The sequence below is a fragment of the Triticum dicoccoides genome, chromosome 6B (genome assembly GCF_002162155.2).
Source record: "Triticum dicoccoides isolate Atlit2015 ecotype Zavitan chromosome 6B, WEW_v2.0, whole genome shotgun sequence".
NCBI classification, from domain to species: domain Eukaryota; kingdom Viridiplantae; phylum Streptophyta; class Magnoliopsida; order Poales; family Poaceae; genus Triticum; species Triticum dicoccoides.
In genome coordinates this window covers 5645229-5661357 of record NC_041391.1, presented here as the reverse complement: position 1 = coordinate 5661357, position 16129 = coordinate 5645229, and the positions used below count along the sequence as shown (strand labels likewise).

General features: G+C 44.2%; 2 protein-coding genes across 2 annotated transcripts; both read right to left on the bottom strand.

Annotated features, from left to right (window-relative positions):
- Positions 1-5212: 5212 nt before the first annotated feature.
- Positions 5213-6651, bottom strand: LOC119325418 (putative F-box protein At1g47300). Its single transcript, XM_037599172.1, has 2 exons — positions 6312-6651; positions 5213-6185 (listed from the first exon to the last, which is right to left on the bottom strand). Exon 2 carries the CDS (start codon positions 6123-6125, stop codon positions 5319-5321), a length of 807 nt encoding a protein of 268 aa, XP_037455069.1. The 5' UTR covers positions 6126-6185; positions 6312-6651; the 3' UTR covers positions 5213-5318.
- Positions 6652-12455: 5804 nt separating this feature from the next.
- Positions 12456-14371, bottom strand: LOC119325309 (F-box protein At5g65850-like). Its single transcript, XM_037599056.1, has 2 exons — positions 14213-14371; positions 12456-13993 (listed from the first exon to the last, which is right to left on the bottom strand). Exon 2 carries the CDS (start codon positions 13905-13907, stop codon positions 12621-12623), a length of 1287 nt encoding a protein of 428 aa, XP_037454953.1. The 5' UTR covers positions 13908-13993; positions 14213-14371; the 3' UTR covers positions 12456-12620.
- Between the last annotated feature and the right edge of the window lie 1758 nt (positions 14372-16129).

The following is a 16129-nucleotide window of genomic DNA, read 5'->3' as shown; positions in this document are numbered from 1 at the left end:
GTTTGTGAATTTTAAAAGCTGTTCATGGAATTTAAAAGTGTTCATGAATTCAGAAAGTTGTACGCAAATTCAAAGAATGTTCATGAATTAAAAAAATGTTCACAAATTTAAAAAATGTGCACAAATTAAAAAATCATCATAATTTCATAATTTCACGAATTCAAAAGGTTGTTCATGAATTAAAAAAACCAAAGATTTAAAAATGTTTGGTGCACTCAAAAATTGATGGCGAATTGAAAAATGATTGATATTTTCAAAATGTTCAAACATTGAAACAAAGTTCATGTATTCAAAATATGCTTGTGATTTTTAAAAATATTCCAGAATTCAATAGGTTGTTCGCAAATTCCATAAAACTTTGCAAATTCAAGAAAAGTTCACAAATTCAAAATATGTTGGAGAATTGATTTTTTTAGATTTCAGAAAATGTTAACATATTGAAATATGCACGTGAATACGAAAAAAAGACCGTCTATTAGAATACAATTGTAAATTTCAAAAAAATGTTAAATAATTCAAAATATGTTTGCAAATTCAAAGATAAATCATGAATTAAATAAATGGGGACCTAAAAAATGGGTTGCAAATTCAAAATATCTTCATGAATTCGAAAACATTTTCCATTTTAAAAATGCTCAAGAATTGAAAAATTGTCTTCATGAAATTGGATAATATGGAGTGCAATGAAAAAGGAAAACGAAAAAATAAATAAAGAAAACGAAAAACAGAGAAAACCGACAAAAAAGTTTTGAAAAAACAAAACAAAGAATCATAAAAATAAACTGGTTTTTGTGTTGTTTCAGAAACATTCCAAAACAAGGTGGGAAAAATACAGAAACAGTGGAGTGGGCCGGCCCAGTACCGCGCATGAGGTGGTACGTGCTTATGAGCTATTTGTCGACCTACGCGGTAAATATTATTCTTCTGCCTAGCAGGCTCCTCACGACACCATTCAATAGGCGTGGCTACATTTGGCTTTATGCGAGACATTACCTTGCACAGTAGCCACGTGGGTTCTTCACATGGGTGTTATGCAGGTGTCATGTTTTTTAAAATTTTAGAAATAAAAGTATTTTAATAATAACTTATTTTATGTGTTCCTCACACATTTAGAAATGTTCAAGCAATGCGAAAATATGATCGTCCATTTTTTTAGAAAATATTTGTACCATTGAAAATATATATGTAACATTTAAAAATGTTTACTCATTTAGAAAAATGAATATTACATTGTTAAAAAATAATTTATGATGTCAAGAAATCTGTGTAATTCAAAAAATGTTTCAAACTTGAACAAAAATCGATTGTGACATTTTCGTTCGATCATCCATTTGAAAGAGAGAGAAAATCCGGGTGCAACGGCATTACTTAGAAGCTATTATCTCTTGTCTTGGCAAAATTCCATCTTACTGTTTATGGCAAATATTTAACATGAATTCAAATATATGTTAAAAATATATATTTGAAAGAAAAAGAGTTAATAAGGTATTTGAAAAATGAACATGTATTAAAAAAATTGGAAAACATGTATTTGTAAAAATATTAATCATGTATTTGAAAAATGTTAAACGTGTATAAAAAATATTCTTTGTATATACCAAATAAGTGCAATGTGTATGAAAAAGTTAGACCCTACTGCTTCGTGAGCGGTACGAACACACAAAGAGGAAAATTATTTTGAAAATTAGAGTTGGCACATATAAATTTATTTGGAACGACACGGAAGTACCGTATAATAGGTAGGTATGGTGGACTCATATGGCAAAACTGGGTTTAAGGATTTCGGATGCACAAGTAGTATTCCTACTTAGCACAAGGAAAGGCTAGCAAAAAGATTGAGAAACAATCAACCAAGAAACAAAAATTCTCATAGAGGAGCATTAAACATAATTAACACCAAATAATGCACCACAAGTAGGATATAATTTCATTGCAGAACTATTGACTTTCGTGCTTGCATAAGGAATCACAAACCTTAACACCAATATTCTTACTAAAGCATAATTACTAACCAACATAACTCACATATTACTATCATCATATCTCAAACTATTACAAAGAATCAAGTTTATAATGTCCAATGATCTTCATGAAAGTGTAACTTCCGTTTTTACAATTCGACTAGTGCATCCCCTATCATGCAAGACGTTATGTCTTGGAGAAGCTGAATTTCGAAGATCATGAGAATATGGAGAGAAAGAAATTTCACCTCCAGACCCAACATGGTTATGCTTTTTGCCATAAAGAAATAAAATGATGTCAACAAAGTTTTAAAAGGATCTGCTGGCTGACGCATAGCGTTGCCTAGGAGAAATAGGGCCAACACTCCTTTTTGTTGTATTTTATAACATGGATCTGAAATATATTGTAAATTTCTTACAAGGATGTCATGTCAGGCATTCTAGCCCTACTGCCCAATGATACAACCTCCAGTAATCCATCCTTCCCAGGGCACGCACTTGGCAAGCCCAGTTCGTCCGCTCGATTGCCAAATGATCTGCAAAGTATACCAATTTTATCGCTTCCTTATACCAAGCTTTAGAGATAAAATTTGAAGCAATCTTTTATTGCACAAAATACATGTTTTTACCAGTTGCTTGTACCAAGTTTTAACAGTTGAAACTTAACATATTTTCTAAAAAATCATTATAATTTATCAAAAATGTAGCTTATTTGAAAGCGCTGACCAGGAGAAACACGAATATGAAAACATAACTTAGTATGGACATTTCGTTCACAAGATATGAAATTTGAAAAATCAAATGTCAAAATAAATGGACTTCGATAAATTTTGAAACATTCGGGATTTATCATTTACAAAATAAAAAGCAAGCATGATGGACTATAGCCATGATAATCTACAGTTCACTCTACGACGACCCTACGTGTGTCTAGGTCGACGGCGACGGGATGCTCTACTGCATCACGGGCTAACACCTGTACAAGAACGATACCACCAATGAGAAAGAGCACAAGCTTCGTAGTCAAAGTTTGAAGCTCGGTCTCCATGAATCTCATATATAGTATATTTTTGTAATGAATTCAAAATATGTTTGCAAATTCAAAGAGAAATCGGGAATGAAATAAAATTTTGACCTAAAAAATGGTTTGCAAAATCAAAATATCTTCACGAATTCAAACATTTGCCATTTCAAAAACGCTCAAGAATTGAAAAAAAAGTATTCACAAATTTGGATAATATGAAGTGCAATGAAAAATGAAAACAAATAAAGAAAACAAAAACCAACAAAACCAACAAAAAATATTTGGAACAAAATAAAGAAACATAAAAATAAACCGGTTTAGGAGGGGTGTCAGTAATGTTCCCAAACAAGGTGGAAAAAGTACAAAAACAGTGGAGTGGGCCGGCCCAGTACCGCGCATGAGGGGGGATGTGTTTATTAGCTATTTGTCGTCCTATGCGGCAAATATGATTCTTCTGCCTAGCAGGCTTCTCAAGACACCATCATCAGGGCCATTCAATAGGCTTGGCTACATTCGGCTTTATGCGAGACATTAGCTCGCTTTATGGGAGACATTAGCTCGTGCCTACAGGGAGCGGATAGTGGGCCAGCTCAGTAGCCACGTGGGTTCGTCACATGGATATTACAGGTGTCATATTTTTTACATTTTAGAAATAAAATATTTTTACTTATAACTTGTTTTAAATGTTCATCACAAATTTAGAAATGTTCATGCAATGTGAAACTATGTTCGTCCAATTTTTAGAAAACATTTATACCATTAAAATATGTATATAACATTTAAAAATGTTTACTTGTTTTTTGAAAAGGAATATTACATTGTTAAAAAATATTTTATGGCGTAAAGAAATCCTTGTAATCATGTAAACGAATATTTTACCATTTTTTTGAATTACACGGAACATTAACAAAAAATTATTGTGACATTTTCATTCAATCATTTCATTTGAAAGAAAAAAAATCCAGGTACAATGGCATCAGTTAGAAGCTATTATCTCATGTCTTGGCAAAATTCCATCTTACGGTGTATGGCAAATATTTGGCACGGATTCAAAAATATGTTCACCCACATGTATTTGAAAGAAAAATAAAGTAAATAAAATAGAAAAAAACAATAAAAACAAAGAAAGGAATGAAGAAAAACCAAGAAGAAAGAAAAAAATTAGTAAAAACCGGAATAAAATGGTGAAACACCAAAGTAAGAAAAAAGAACCGAGGAAACCCATGAAGAAAAAAAAGCCAAAAAAAAATTATGTTTCCCTTGCAACTACGTTTCCCCAACTCGCAACCGGGACTAATGACGGATCTGAGATCCGACCACCTAGCCTTCTGGCGAACCACCCCCGATGAAGGAGATGACCACCACCGCCATGCCCAAGGTCACCGAACCAGGGGTCCGCGTGATGACGAAGGAGAACCGATCTGGGGTGGGAAACTCTAGATCCACTGCCGCCAGCCGCAATGGCAGGCCCCACGTTGCCCCGCAGCCGTGGTAGCCTAGCCGCCACCGGAATCCCATCGGGTCGCCGCCCGAACGTGCCAACTCTGCCTCCACGCTGGGCGCTCAGGGTCGCCATCGCACCTCGGCCAGAGATCCCCTCGCGGAGAGAGGAGGAGAGCCCGCCGTCCGCCGGGTGAGCTTCGCTCGCCGGCCTCCTCCGGCGGCGGCGGGGAAGAAGGGAGGCGACACGAGCGAGTCTCGCAGTTGGTTCCTGCAGTTTCCCTTGCGCTCCGTCGCTTCTTTATTTGCAGCAAGTAAACCTGGGAATAGTTTGTAATCCAAACTAAACCAGGCCAAAAAGCTATAATCCAAACCAATCCATACTGTAGGTATTTTGAAGCCAAACCAATCCACACCCTGTTGGAACCCAAAGTTTGAAACCAAGTGTTTGTCCAGTGTGTAGCTGCTGCTGTACGGTGTCTAATGCGTGTCTAGTTTAGCCGCTGCTGTACAGGAAGCAAAGCAGACCATTTCCATTTCTTGCTGCTGCTGTAGCGCGTCCATTTATTACTCATTTACATGACTGAACACTAATACAAACTGTAGAGGAAGCAAAATCGGTCTGACGATGGTTGCTCAACCGAACTGAAACTACAGTTTCAGCCCAAACATAGCAGGTTTAGCAGCAAGCACAAACACCAATAACTTGGTTAACTGACACGACAATTTTTTATTCTAATCTTACAGCAACAGACATGGACGGCACATTACAAGAAAACTAGAGATATTTCAGAACTCAGAGTGTTTGATTAGACCCTTACAAATTAACCAAATGGAAGCAAAATGAAGATACAAAAAGTACTTCAACAAAAAGGCCTTCTTAACACCATCTACTAGACTAGGCCAGCTTCCTTCCTTTCATACAGCAATAGTATTACTTGCCGAACTGAAGACACACAAATCATCTCCAGCTTGGTTTCCCAACAAATGCAGGAACTCATCGCCTCGAAGCCGTTCAACACCAAGATCCTCCTTGAATTCCTCCGCAGACTAAACAGATAAAGTGAACCATCTATGAACAAGTGTCGGTATCCAATAACAGTGGGCATCCCAGAATTCCACCATGCATCATACACAAGCCATGTGGAAAGGTTGGATGAAAACACCTCGAGCCCGCTCAAGAACGAAGTTGAAGGATCCCGTTTAAAGTTGAGGACATAGAACTGTCGGGAACATGATGGGTTGAAAACCAACATAGCTTGGCAAATACCATGTTCTTGGTAAGGACGGGTATGAGGTAACTTCGTCCACTCTTGTGTTGCGGGGTTGCACACAATGAAGTGGTAGATAATTTTACGGTTGTTCCAATCCATGCTCCTACGCATGCAGAGGACTAGGCCATTGCAGCAATCCATAAGCTCCAGTTGTGGGTACTGTGGCAAGAAACTAAGTGCTCCATCAATTTGCTCCACCTTTCGGGGCTGGCCAATAAGCTTGGTAGCCTTCTTATTAAGGTCTTGGTATTGGCAGAAAAGGCCGGTGGGAATTTTTGGCAGGTTCTCATGGTAGTTTGGATTTGATGAGAAGGCAAGCCAGGACTTGCAGACACATTTGAAGCGGCAAAAAGACTTGAACGGCAGCCGAGAGAGGATTTCAACCACCAGATTATCAGGTAGTGTACCGACAACCATAGGTTCCATCCCCCTATTATGGTACTAGTAGTTCACTCGAAGTCCAAACTGATAATATCAGCAACAAACCTGCAGTGGAGTCCAATCAGTTGATCAAACAAATGGAATTTCAGGTGAGAAAAGGTAGACATACGGCTACGCCGCTGATAGAGCTTGACCAACCAAAATGGTGCAAGGATGAACAAAATTACCTACCTTAACTGCAGAACCAAATCGATGCAGCAGGAGCAGGTGGCCACTTATAGCCTGTTCGAAAGCTTTCCAGACTCCCAACTCCGCTCCGCGCGAGGAGCTGGGTTCGAGCCGCTCCGCGCGATTGTGCTGGTGCTCCCTCCGCTCCGGGAGCTGCAATTGGGGAGTGGAGGGGATCCGAACAGGGCCTTAGTCACTAGGGTAGTCAGAACAGAGGGTACTCAAGTGGAGGTAAAGAGGTAGGGCTTTGTAGAGTAGAACGAGAACCTTGGGGAGAGAGGAGTGGTGGGTGTGCTCTGCAATAGAGGAGCAGCAGAAGCAAAATGTGAAAGGAGAGAGCCGCGGTTGCGCTGGTTGGTGAGGTAGGCGTAGTAGGAATAACATATTTAAGAACTTGGATGGTGGTGATACGCATAATAAGATCAGATTTAAGAACTTCTCGGAAGGTGGTGGTACGCGTAGTAGGAAGAATAAATTAAGAACTTCTTGGAAGGTGGTTGTGCGCGTAGCATGTAGTAGGAAGAACGGATTTAAGGACTTCTTGGAAGCTGGATGGCTGGTAGGTTTATTGTAAGATTGGGGAAACCACACGTTGTGGTGCCTTGTATTGATCAATATATAGAGGTTACAAGGCAGAGTTCGTATCGTACAATATACGTACACCTATACAAAGACTACACATATACAACCGTATATCTATACACATAATACGGTTATATATTCTAACACCCTCCCTCAGTCGTAAACGGGCGTCGACGAATGTTAAGACTGTCCCGAAAATCCAAGAAGAGAGGGGATGGCAATCCTTTGGTGAAAATGTCCGCAAATTGAGAAGAACTCGGAACGTGAAGAACCCTGGCCTCGCCTGTGGTGACACGGTCGCGCACAAAGTGCAAATCGATCTCCACATGCTTGGTGCGCTGATGATGAACGGGATTCTGTGTCATGTAAACAGAGCTCACATTATCACAAAACACCACAGTGGCACCAGTCACTGGTCGATGAAGCTCCTGAAGAAGTTGCCGTAACCAACATGTTTCAGCCACGGCATTTGCAACTGCCCTGTATTCGGCCTCGGCGCTAGACCGAGAGACCGTGTGCTGCCGCTTAGCAGACCACGACACCAGGTTATTGCCAAGGAAGACACAATAACCTGAGGTAGACCGGCGAGTGTCAGGGCAACCTGCCCAATCAGCGTCAGAGTAGGCCAGCAATTTGTTGGAGCTGCGTCGAAACAAAGTGAGGCCATGGCCGGTGGTGCCGCGGATATAGCGAAGCACACGCTTCACAAGTAGCAAATGATTAGCCCGAGGATCATGCATATGAAGACAAATGTGCTGCACTGCATAAGAGATGTCCGGCCGAGTGAACGTGAGGTACTGAAGACCGCCTGCAATACTACGATACTCGGTGGGATCTGCAACGGGATCACTGGACTTGGCTGAAAGTTTGGAGGTAGTATCAACTGGAGTAGAGATGGGTTTGCACTGCAACATGCCAGCTCTGTCAAGAAGATCCAATGCATACTTCTCCTGTGAGAGGAACAGATTGTCCTTGCTGCGTGTGACAGAGATGCCCAGAAAATAATGAAGATCGCCCATATCCGTCATACTGAATTCGGTACGAAGAGTGGCAATCAAATTGTGCAACAATGTCGAGGATGATGCAGTCAGGATAATGTCATCCACATAGAGCAGGAGATAGGCCATGTCAGCACCACGCCGATAAACGAACAGCGAGCTGTCGGACTTGGAGCCAATGAAACCAGCCGATGCAATGAACGAAGCAAACTGTTGAAACCATGCATGAGGCGCCTGTTTCAAACCGTAGAGTGATTTGTTGAGACGACAAACCTTGTCAGGGAAGCGAGGATCAGTGAACCCAGAAGGCTGACGAGCATAAACAGTCTCGATGAGAGTTCCATTGAGGAATGCATTCTTGACATCAAGTTGGTGGATGGACCAGTCACTGGAGAGAGCAAGAGAGAGCACCGTACGAATAGTGGCTGGCTTGACGACCGGGCTGAAAGTTTCATCAAAATCGATACCTTCGCGCTGAGTGAATCCACGAAGCACCCAACGAGCCTTGTAGCGATCCAAAGAACCATCAGACTTCATCTTGTGACGGTAGATCCACTTACCAGTAACAATGTTAGCATTGCGAGGTGGATCAACGAGGTCCCAAGTGTTGTTGGAGAGAAGAGCACCATACTCCTCAACCATAGCGGAATGCCAATTTGGATCCTCGAGAGCACCACGATAAGTCTTCGGTATGGGAGATAAACCCTCAACATGAAGATCAAATATCTTTTTAGGCTGCACAATGCCCTGTTTAGTACGAGTGGCCATGGCATGAGATGGAGGCGGTGGAGGGGCCCGCGTCCGGCGGGTCCGGGGTGGATCCACAGCTACAGGTGCTGGCGACGGCGTTGCCGGTGGTGACGCGGTTGTAGTAGGAGAAGGACTCCCAGCAGGGTCGCCATCGGAGCTCCGAGCAGGGCTCTCGGCAGTGGCCCGGGACCCAGGCGACCGAGGCGAGGTCGGTGGCGGCGACCGAGGCGAAGTCGGTGGCGGCGACCGTGGAGAGGACCGTGGTGGCGGCGACGGCGACCGTGGCGGCGACGGTGGAGTCGCATCCGGGGTCACCGTGCCTGGCATGGTGAATGGCATCGACGAAACCGGCTACTCAGCTCCCTGCAAAAAATCATAAGTGTGCAAGGAAGGAGTAGGAGTTGACAAAGATGTAGAGGAGGCGAAGGGAAAGGTGGACTCATCGAACACTACATGGCGAGAGATGATGATCTTTTGGGTGGAACGATCAAGGCAACGATAGCCATGATGCCGTGATGGGTACCCTAGAAACACGCATGGCACGGAGCGAGGCGCAAGTTTGTGCGGAGCGACGGCTGTGGTGTTGGGGTAACATAGACATCCGAAAACCCAAAGACCAGCATATGCAAGATCTACGCCAAGTAAGGCACGAAAGGGAATACGATTCGAGATTGCCTTGGAAGGCAGCCGATTATGCAACATAACGGCGGTGTGAAGAGCTTCAACCCAAAAGCGAGGTGGCATACTAGCTTGGATAAGGAGTGTACGAGTAATGTCATTAAGAGTACGAATAATGCGTTCGGCTTTACCATTCTGTTGCGAAGTGTATGGACATGAAAAGCGGAGTGCAATTCCATGGTGCTGGGCAAAGGAATGGAGGAGAGAATTATCGAACTCACGACCATTATCACACTGAATAGCCTGCAAGCGTGCACTAAACTGGGTGAGCGCTAAAGCATGAAGGGACGACAAGTGCGAGAAAGCTTCTGACTTAGACCGTAGAGGATAAACCCATGCATACTGAGTAAAATCATCAAGACAAACGAGATAATACTTAAAGCCAGAAATACTCTCAACAGGAGATGTCCACAAATCACAGTGAATTATCTGAAAAAGAGTAGTGGTTACACGATTGGTAGAAGAAAAAGGAAGACGAATATGACGACCTAACTGACAAGCATGACACAAACTACTTTTATTCTTTTCCCTAGGGATGATCGAAGAACGAGCTAATGACTCCATAACGGGCCGCCCAGGGTGCCCAAGCCGACGGTGCCAGAGTGCTGCATCGGCGACGAGGAAGGCGTGTGGCTGACTGGTAGTGGAAGGATGGATGGAGTAAAGAGCTCCGAAGCTATTGCATATGAGAATCTCGGTCCTGGTTAGAAGATCCTTCACAGAAAAACCGAGGGGGTCAAATTCGACGGATACACGATTATCAATGGTGAATTGACGAACAGACAAAAGGTTTTTAACTATGTTAGGAACTACTAAGACATTACGAAGGTAAAGAGGACGAGAGGTGGTGGAAATAGGAAAACGTGCATGCCCGGTACCGGTGATCGGAAGGGTGGAACCGTTACCGACAACGACAGCACGCCGAGAGGAGGAGGGGGGAACACGGAGTTGAGCATACCGGGATCGGACGCGAAGTGGGAGGAGGCGCCGGTGTCCATCACCCACTCCCTGGTGGGTGCTTGCAGCCCCATGGTCTGGAACTGATGCATGAGCGCGGCCTGGTCCCATGAAGCGGTTGTTGATGCCGGTGATGATGGAGCCGGACCGGGGAGTCCGTAGGAGGACTGTCCAGGGGTGTAGCCGTAACCGTAGGGGGCAATGTCGTACGGGTTCTGGGCGTAGAACGCATGCGGCGACGGGGTGTGCCGGGGCGCGTAGCCTGGAGCGTAGGCGGGCGGCGCACGGCCGAGCAGGCCCCCCTGGCCATAGGGCCACATCTGGATGGCACCGTTCCAGTGGTGCTGTGGTGAAGGCCAGGAGGGAGTGGCAGCCAATGGGGTCGCGGGCGCCGGGATGATCTCCTTGGCGACGCCAGTGGCAGCCTTCTTCTTCTTCTTTCCTTTTCCAGAGGCCTTGCCCGGGTTGCCGCTGTTGCCAGGGTTGCCGGCGGTGTTGGTGAAGAGGGCCGTGTCGGAGTTGCGGGCGCGGCAATTTTTGCGCTTCATGTCCTGGAGCGCGAGCAACGAGCGGCACTGCGCGAAGGTCATGCCCGGCATGAGGGAGATGAGATCAGCGGCGGCCTCGTATTGCTCGGAGAGGCCGTTGAGGCAGTGGACCACCATCTCAGCATCATCAACGGGGGTGCCAAGATCTGCAAGCCCATCGTAGAGGGATTTGACCTTCTGAAGATAGTCGGCCATGGTCATCTCTCCCATCTTGAGATCGCCGAGCTCGGCCGTGAGGTGGAGCTGACGGTTGATCTTGTGGTCGTTGAAGAGACCGTTGATGCTGTTCCAGAGATTGACGGCGAGGGGATCGTCACCGGGCGTCATGACGGCGTCGAGGATGCTGAGCGAGACAGACCCATAGAGCCAAGAGACGACGGTGGCGTCGAGGAGAGACCACTCCGGGTTCAGCGCGTCGGGGGCGTCAAAGTCTAGATGATCCAGGAGGGCGTACTTGCGGCAAGCGGCGCGGAAGAAGGTGCGCCACTGACGGTGAACGCCGGTGTCAAGCGCGAGCTCGACGGGAACGTGTCCCTTGATGGAGTGCAGGCCGACGGCCTGGGCGTGCAGAGAGGTCAAGGAAAAAGACCCCGTGCTCGTCCTAGATCCATCGGGGGAGGTCGCGAGAGGTAGCTTGGCCTTGGCGGCCTCGGCGGCCTCGGCGTCCTGGCGCTCCTTGGCCGCGGCCAGCGCCTGGTTCGTGGCGTCCGTGTCAGGTTGCGACATGGAGGCGGCGATCGGGGCGCGGCGGCGAGAGGGGTGGTGGCTTCGGTGGCAGCGGAAAGAGGAGGAGGGCGGCACAGGCTAGGGTAGGGTTTTAGGCTCTATACCATGTAAGATTGGGGAAACCACACATTGTGGTGCCTTGTATTGATCAATATATAGAGGTTACAAGGCAGAGTTCGTATCGTACAATATACGGACACCTATACAAAGACTACACATATACAACCGTATATCTATACACATAATACGGTTATATATTCTAACATTTATGGCAAAGACAAAGGAAAATTGAAAGGGAAAGCAAGGCAAAGGGAAAGCAGAGCACAGACAATGGCAACCAGACTGCAGATAATGACCGCGAGGAACTTCACTTTCGTCAGTTATTATAATGCCAATCTTAACTCAGTTAGTTCCCACTATATCCTGTTGTCAACAACGTTCATGCAGAACAATATGAGGTTCTGCAGGTTTTCACTGCCATTTTACTAACCAGCTGCTCATTTGTACTTTTTTCTTGCGGCATTGACACTGACATTTGGATTAACTTTTATATCTGAACCAACCCCTTGCCTGTTCGCTAGCTAAGGAGCCTACTTTTGACCCTCTATTTCAAATTGACTTGGCAAGAATTATTAAAGGCAGCAAACAGCAAAAGATTAGTCTATGTTGGCCAGTACTACGTACAGACTATGTTGATTAGTCTATGTTGGCCAGTACTACGTACAGACTACGCTTCTTAATATATCATATGTGCTAGTGTCATTAGTTGTACATCACTACAAACTATGGCTCTTAATATAAAATATGTAATGTTCGCCAGATATATACACGCAAAAATATGTACTAGTGTCATTTGTTATATCTTTACAAAATTATCACGTGCGCCTTGAGAAACAGAGCACCAGGGAATCAGATGACACAATACACCGAAATCGGGGAGTTTTCAGTATTCAGACAGTGTTAGTTAGCACAATGGGAACAAAAGAAAAATATAGAAGACCTTTGTAACATCACTCCTGGACTAGGCTTGATTCCTTCCAGCACTATTACTCGCCGAAATGAAGGCATACAGATTATCTCCATCTTGATTTTCCAACAATTGCTAGCAATTTTGACCGCCACGTCCGCCGATCAATCCTTTTCGTTTCCAGCAAATGTGGCTTAGGTAAAGGCACATAAGCTGGAAGCCTTGAGTAGCACGCCACATAGTGGAAGAACTTCTCATAGACATGCTCATGATCTTGTTCAATTTCATCGAGTTCATGAAGTTCCCCATTGCTCATGGCGTATGAACGGATCGTGTTCGCCCAACAGTCCAACAGGAAGATAACTTCTCTCTCCAAGTCAATAGCAGCAATCTCATACGCGCAATTCCAGCACTGTTGAGCAGAGTCATAGTGAGCAAGGTCGTCCCGTCCAAATGCATCCCTCATACTAAGACGATACTTCACAGTCCACTTGTAAGGCCCAGAAACATCAAGACTCCAGATCTGGACCGCAAGCCCATCCTCCTCTGGCAATGCATAGTAAATGGCCCCCCGAGATTTGCCAAAGTAACCGCGGGTGTACATACCCACAGGAAGGCCATTCGGAGGCTCAACAGAATGGTCACGAGGCAACTTAATAGTTCGACGATTAGGCGGTATGCGAGAACTCATTGCCTCAAAGCCGTTCAGTACCAGGATCCTCTCCACTGAGTTCTGTCGCAGACTAAACAAATACAATGAACCATCTATGAACAAGTGTGGGTAACCAATAATAGTGCGTATCCCGGAATTCCACCATGCATCATATACGAGCCATGTTGAAAGGTCAGACGAAAACACCTCAAGTCCACTAAAGAATGAAGATAAAGGATTCCGTCTAAAGTTGAAGACGTAGAACTGCCGGGAACATGACGGGTTGAAAGCCAACATAGCTTCACAAACATCGTGTTCTTGGTAAGGACGAGTATCAGGAAGCCTCGTCCACTCTTGTGTTGCCGGGTTGCACATAATGAAGTGGCAAGTAATTGTACGCCTGCTCCAATCCATGCTCCTATGCATGCAGAGCACTAGGCCATTGCAGCAATCCATAAGCTCCAGTTGCAGATGGTGTGGCAAGAAACTAAGTGCTCCATCAATTTTCTCAACGTTTTGGGGCTGGCTAAGAAGCTTGGTAGCCTTCTTATCAAAGTCTTGGTACTGGCAGAAAATACCAATGGGGATTTTCGGCAGCTTCTTGCGGTAGTTTGGATCAGAGGAGAAGGCAAGCCAGGGTTTGCAGACACATTTGAAGCGGCAAAAAGACTTGAGCGGCAGCCGGGAGAGGATTTCCACAACTAGATCATCAGGTAGCACACTGACATCTGTATGGTCCATTTCTATTATGGCAGTAGTAGTTCACTGGAAGTGTCTGAAGTGGTAATATCAGAAACAACTTTCTTTGAATTTGGAAAGAAAGAGACCTGTAATGGAATTCTATAATATGATCAAACAAATCAAATTTATAAGGGGAAGAAAAAGATAAATAGACATTTGAGAAGTACACATGCAACTTAGGAAGAAAGACAATGCATTTGATGTCGCTGGTTGAGGTTAATTTTAGTAGGTGAATCTATGTTGTAGTAAGTAAGAACCTCCATCCGCTTGACTAAGCAAAGGGTGCAAGGAACGAAATTACGTACCTTAACTAATCGATGCAGCCCCTGCAGCTGACCACTCAGTTCACCAGAGAAGCTGAACCAAGGCGTACCCAAGTGCAGGGAAGCGGTATGGATGGGTAGGCGAGGAGTGACTGGTGTACCCAAGACACATTTGAAGCAGAAGGTGAAGGTAGAGAGTAGCGGCTTTCCTGATAGGGGGAGGTGCGCATAGTAGGAAGAACAAATTTAAAGGTGGTGGTACGCGTAGTAGGAATAACAGATTTAAGAACTTCTTGGGATTTGGTGGTACGCGTAGTAGGAAAAGCAGATTTGAGAACTTCTTGGAAGGTGGTTGTACGCGTAGTTGGAAGAACAGATTTAAGAATTTGTTCTACGGTAGTGGTACGCGTATTAGGAACAGATTTAAGAATTCGTAATGTACTGGTAGGCTGGTAGGTGGCAAAGGCAAATGAAAAGGGAAAGCAGGAAAAGGCTAAGGGAAAGCAGACCAAAGCTAACCAAACTATAATGATCACCATTAGTGAGGAACTTTCAGCGAGGGTTCCCTTTTATCAGTTAGCTAACGTGTACATATTATTCTATTGATACACACCCGTCCATGTATGAGATGGTTCCCTTTTTGACATGATAACTTATGCCAAATGGAGAACAGGATGGATCCTTCAGGTAAAGGTGTCAATTTGGTTCCTACTCAGCCACTCGGGCGTTATTGTAGTTTGTTCAACTAGCACATAGGCCCGTGCGTTGCGACAGGGGAAGCAAATCCTCGCATTCTCCAAGCAACCCACCTGTCTTACCACTCTCTTCGCCATCATGGTCATATTGTCCACCTATTCACGACAAACGTGATAAAATTCAACACGATGGGGTTGGTATCACACCGTCGCATGCTGCTTTCGCAAGCCCCTCTAGTCGCAATAGATTTTTTTTCCCACACTCTCCTTCTAAAAAACAGAATACATGTAAACTGATAAATATCTACCTAATAGTTTGTTGCAATTAACAAGCCAAATTATGTGGCCTATGCTACCTAAATTTTGGCTATATTAAGAAATATTTTTAAGCTAGCAAAATTTTGATTAGATGTTAACACTGAGATAGAAAGTTTGGGATTGAGACACATATTATTCAGTACACCAATATATTCAGAGTGGTGGTGGAAAGAAGAAAAAATATATAGAAGTATTCTTTAAAAAGAACTACACGGTTAACACCAAAATCCATTTTAGCAATGAAATTAGAAATATGAATATGAGTAAGGGGCATCATACTGAATACAGTACAGATTCTATCACATATACAGTGAGAGCTTAAAAAATCATAGTAGAGTCCACCTCTGATTATTTAACTTTCTGTTAGCTATTTGATCCTAGTGTAACACATGGCTGCAACTTGAATAATCACACAAACACTAAACCATATGTTGTGAGCTGATAAGCAAAAGCAGAATCAAGATGCTCACATGGATGTCCAAAAGTGAAACACAGACCACCAATCTTTTTCACCAATTCAGCTATTGTCAGGGGTGTTTGTAACCATATTGAAAGAAAACATTCACGGCATAAGCAATATCCACTGGACTGTTATGTAGGCCCATACTCCCACGCATTATACACAACCACCAATAACAACGTGCATAGACTTAAAGCTGGTCATTATTTTGTCTGTGAAATTGAGGATTAGAAAGGCTGCCCCTCCTTCCTTATTTCTCTGTACGTCGGTTGAAATCATCTTATTCCTTCCTTGCTTACTGCTCATTCATTTGGACTGCTTTGGACGGGGCTTGCCTGCTCCCGTCCCGTGCTCCCATCGGTGCTCCCGAAACGTTAAACTCCATCGAACGGCTGGGCCAATTTCCCTTCCCCACGTCCCTTTTCTGGCGCAAAAAACAAGGAAACAACCACGTATTCCGTATTTTACTCTCCCGCAGGTAATACT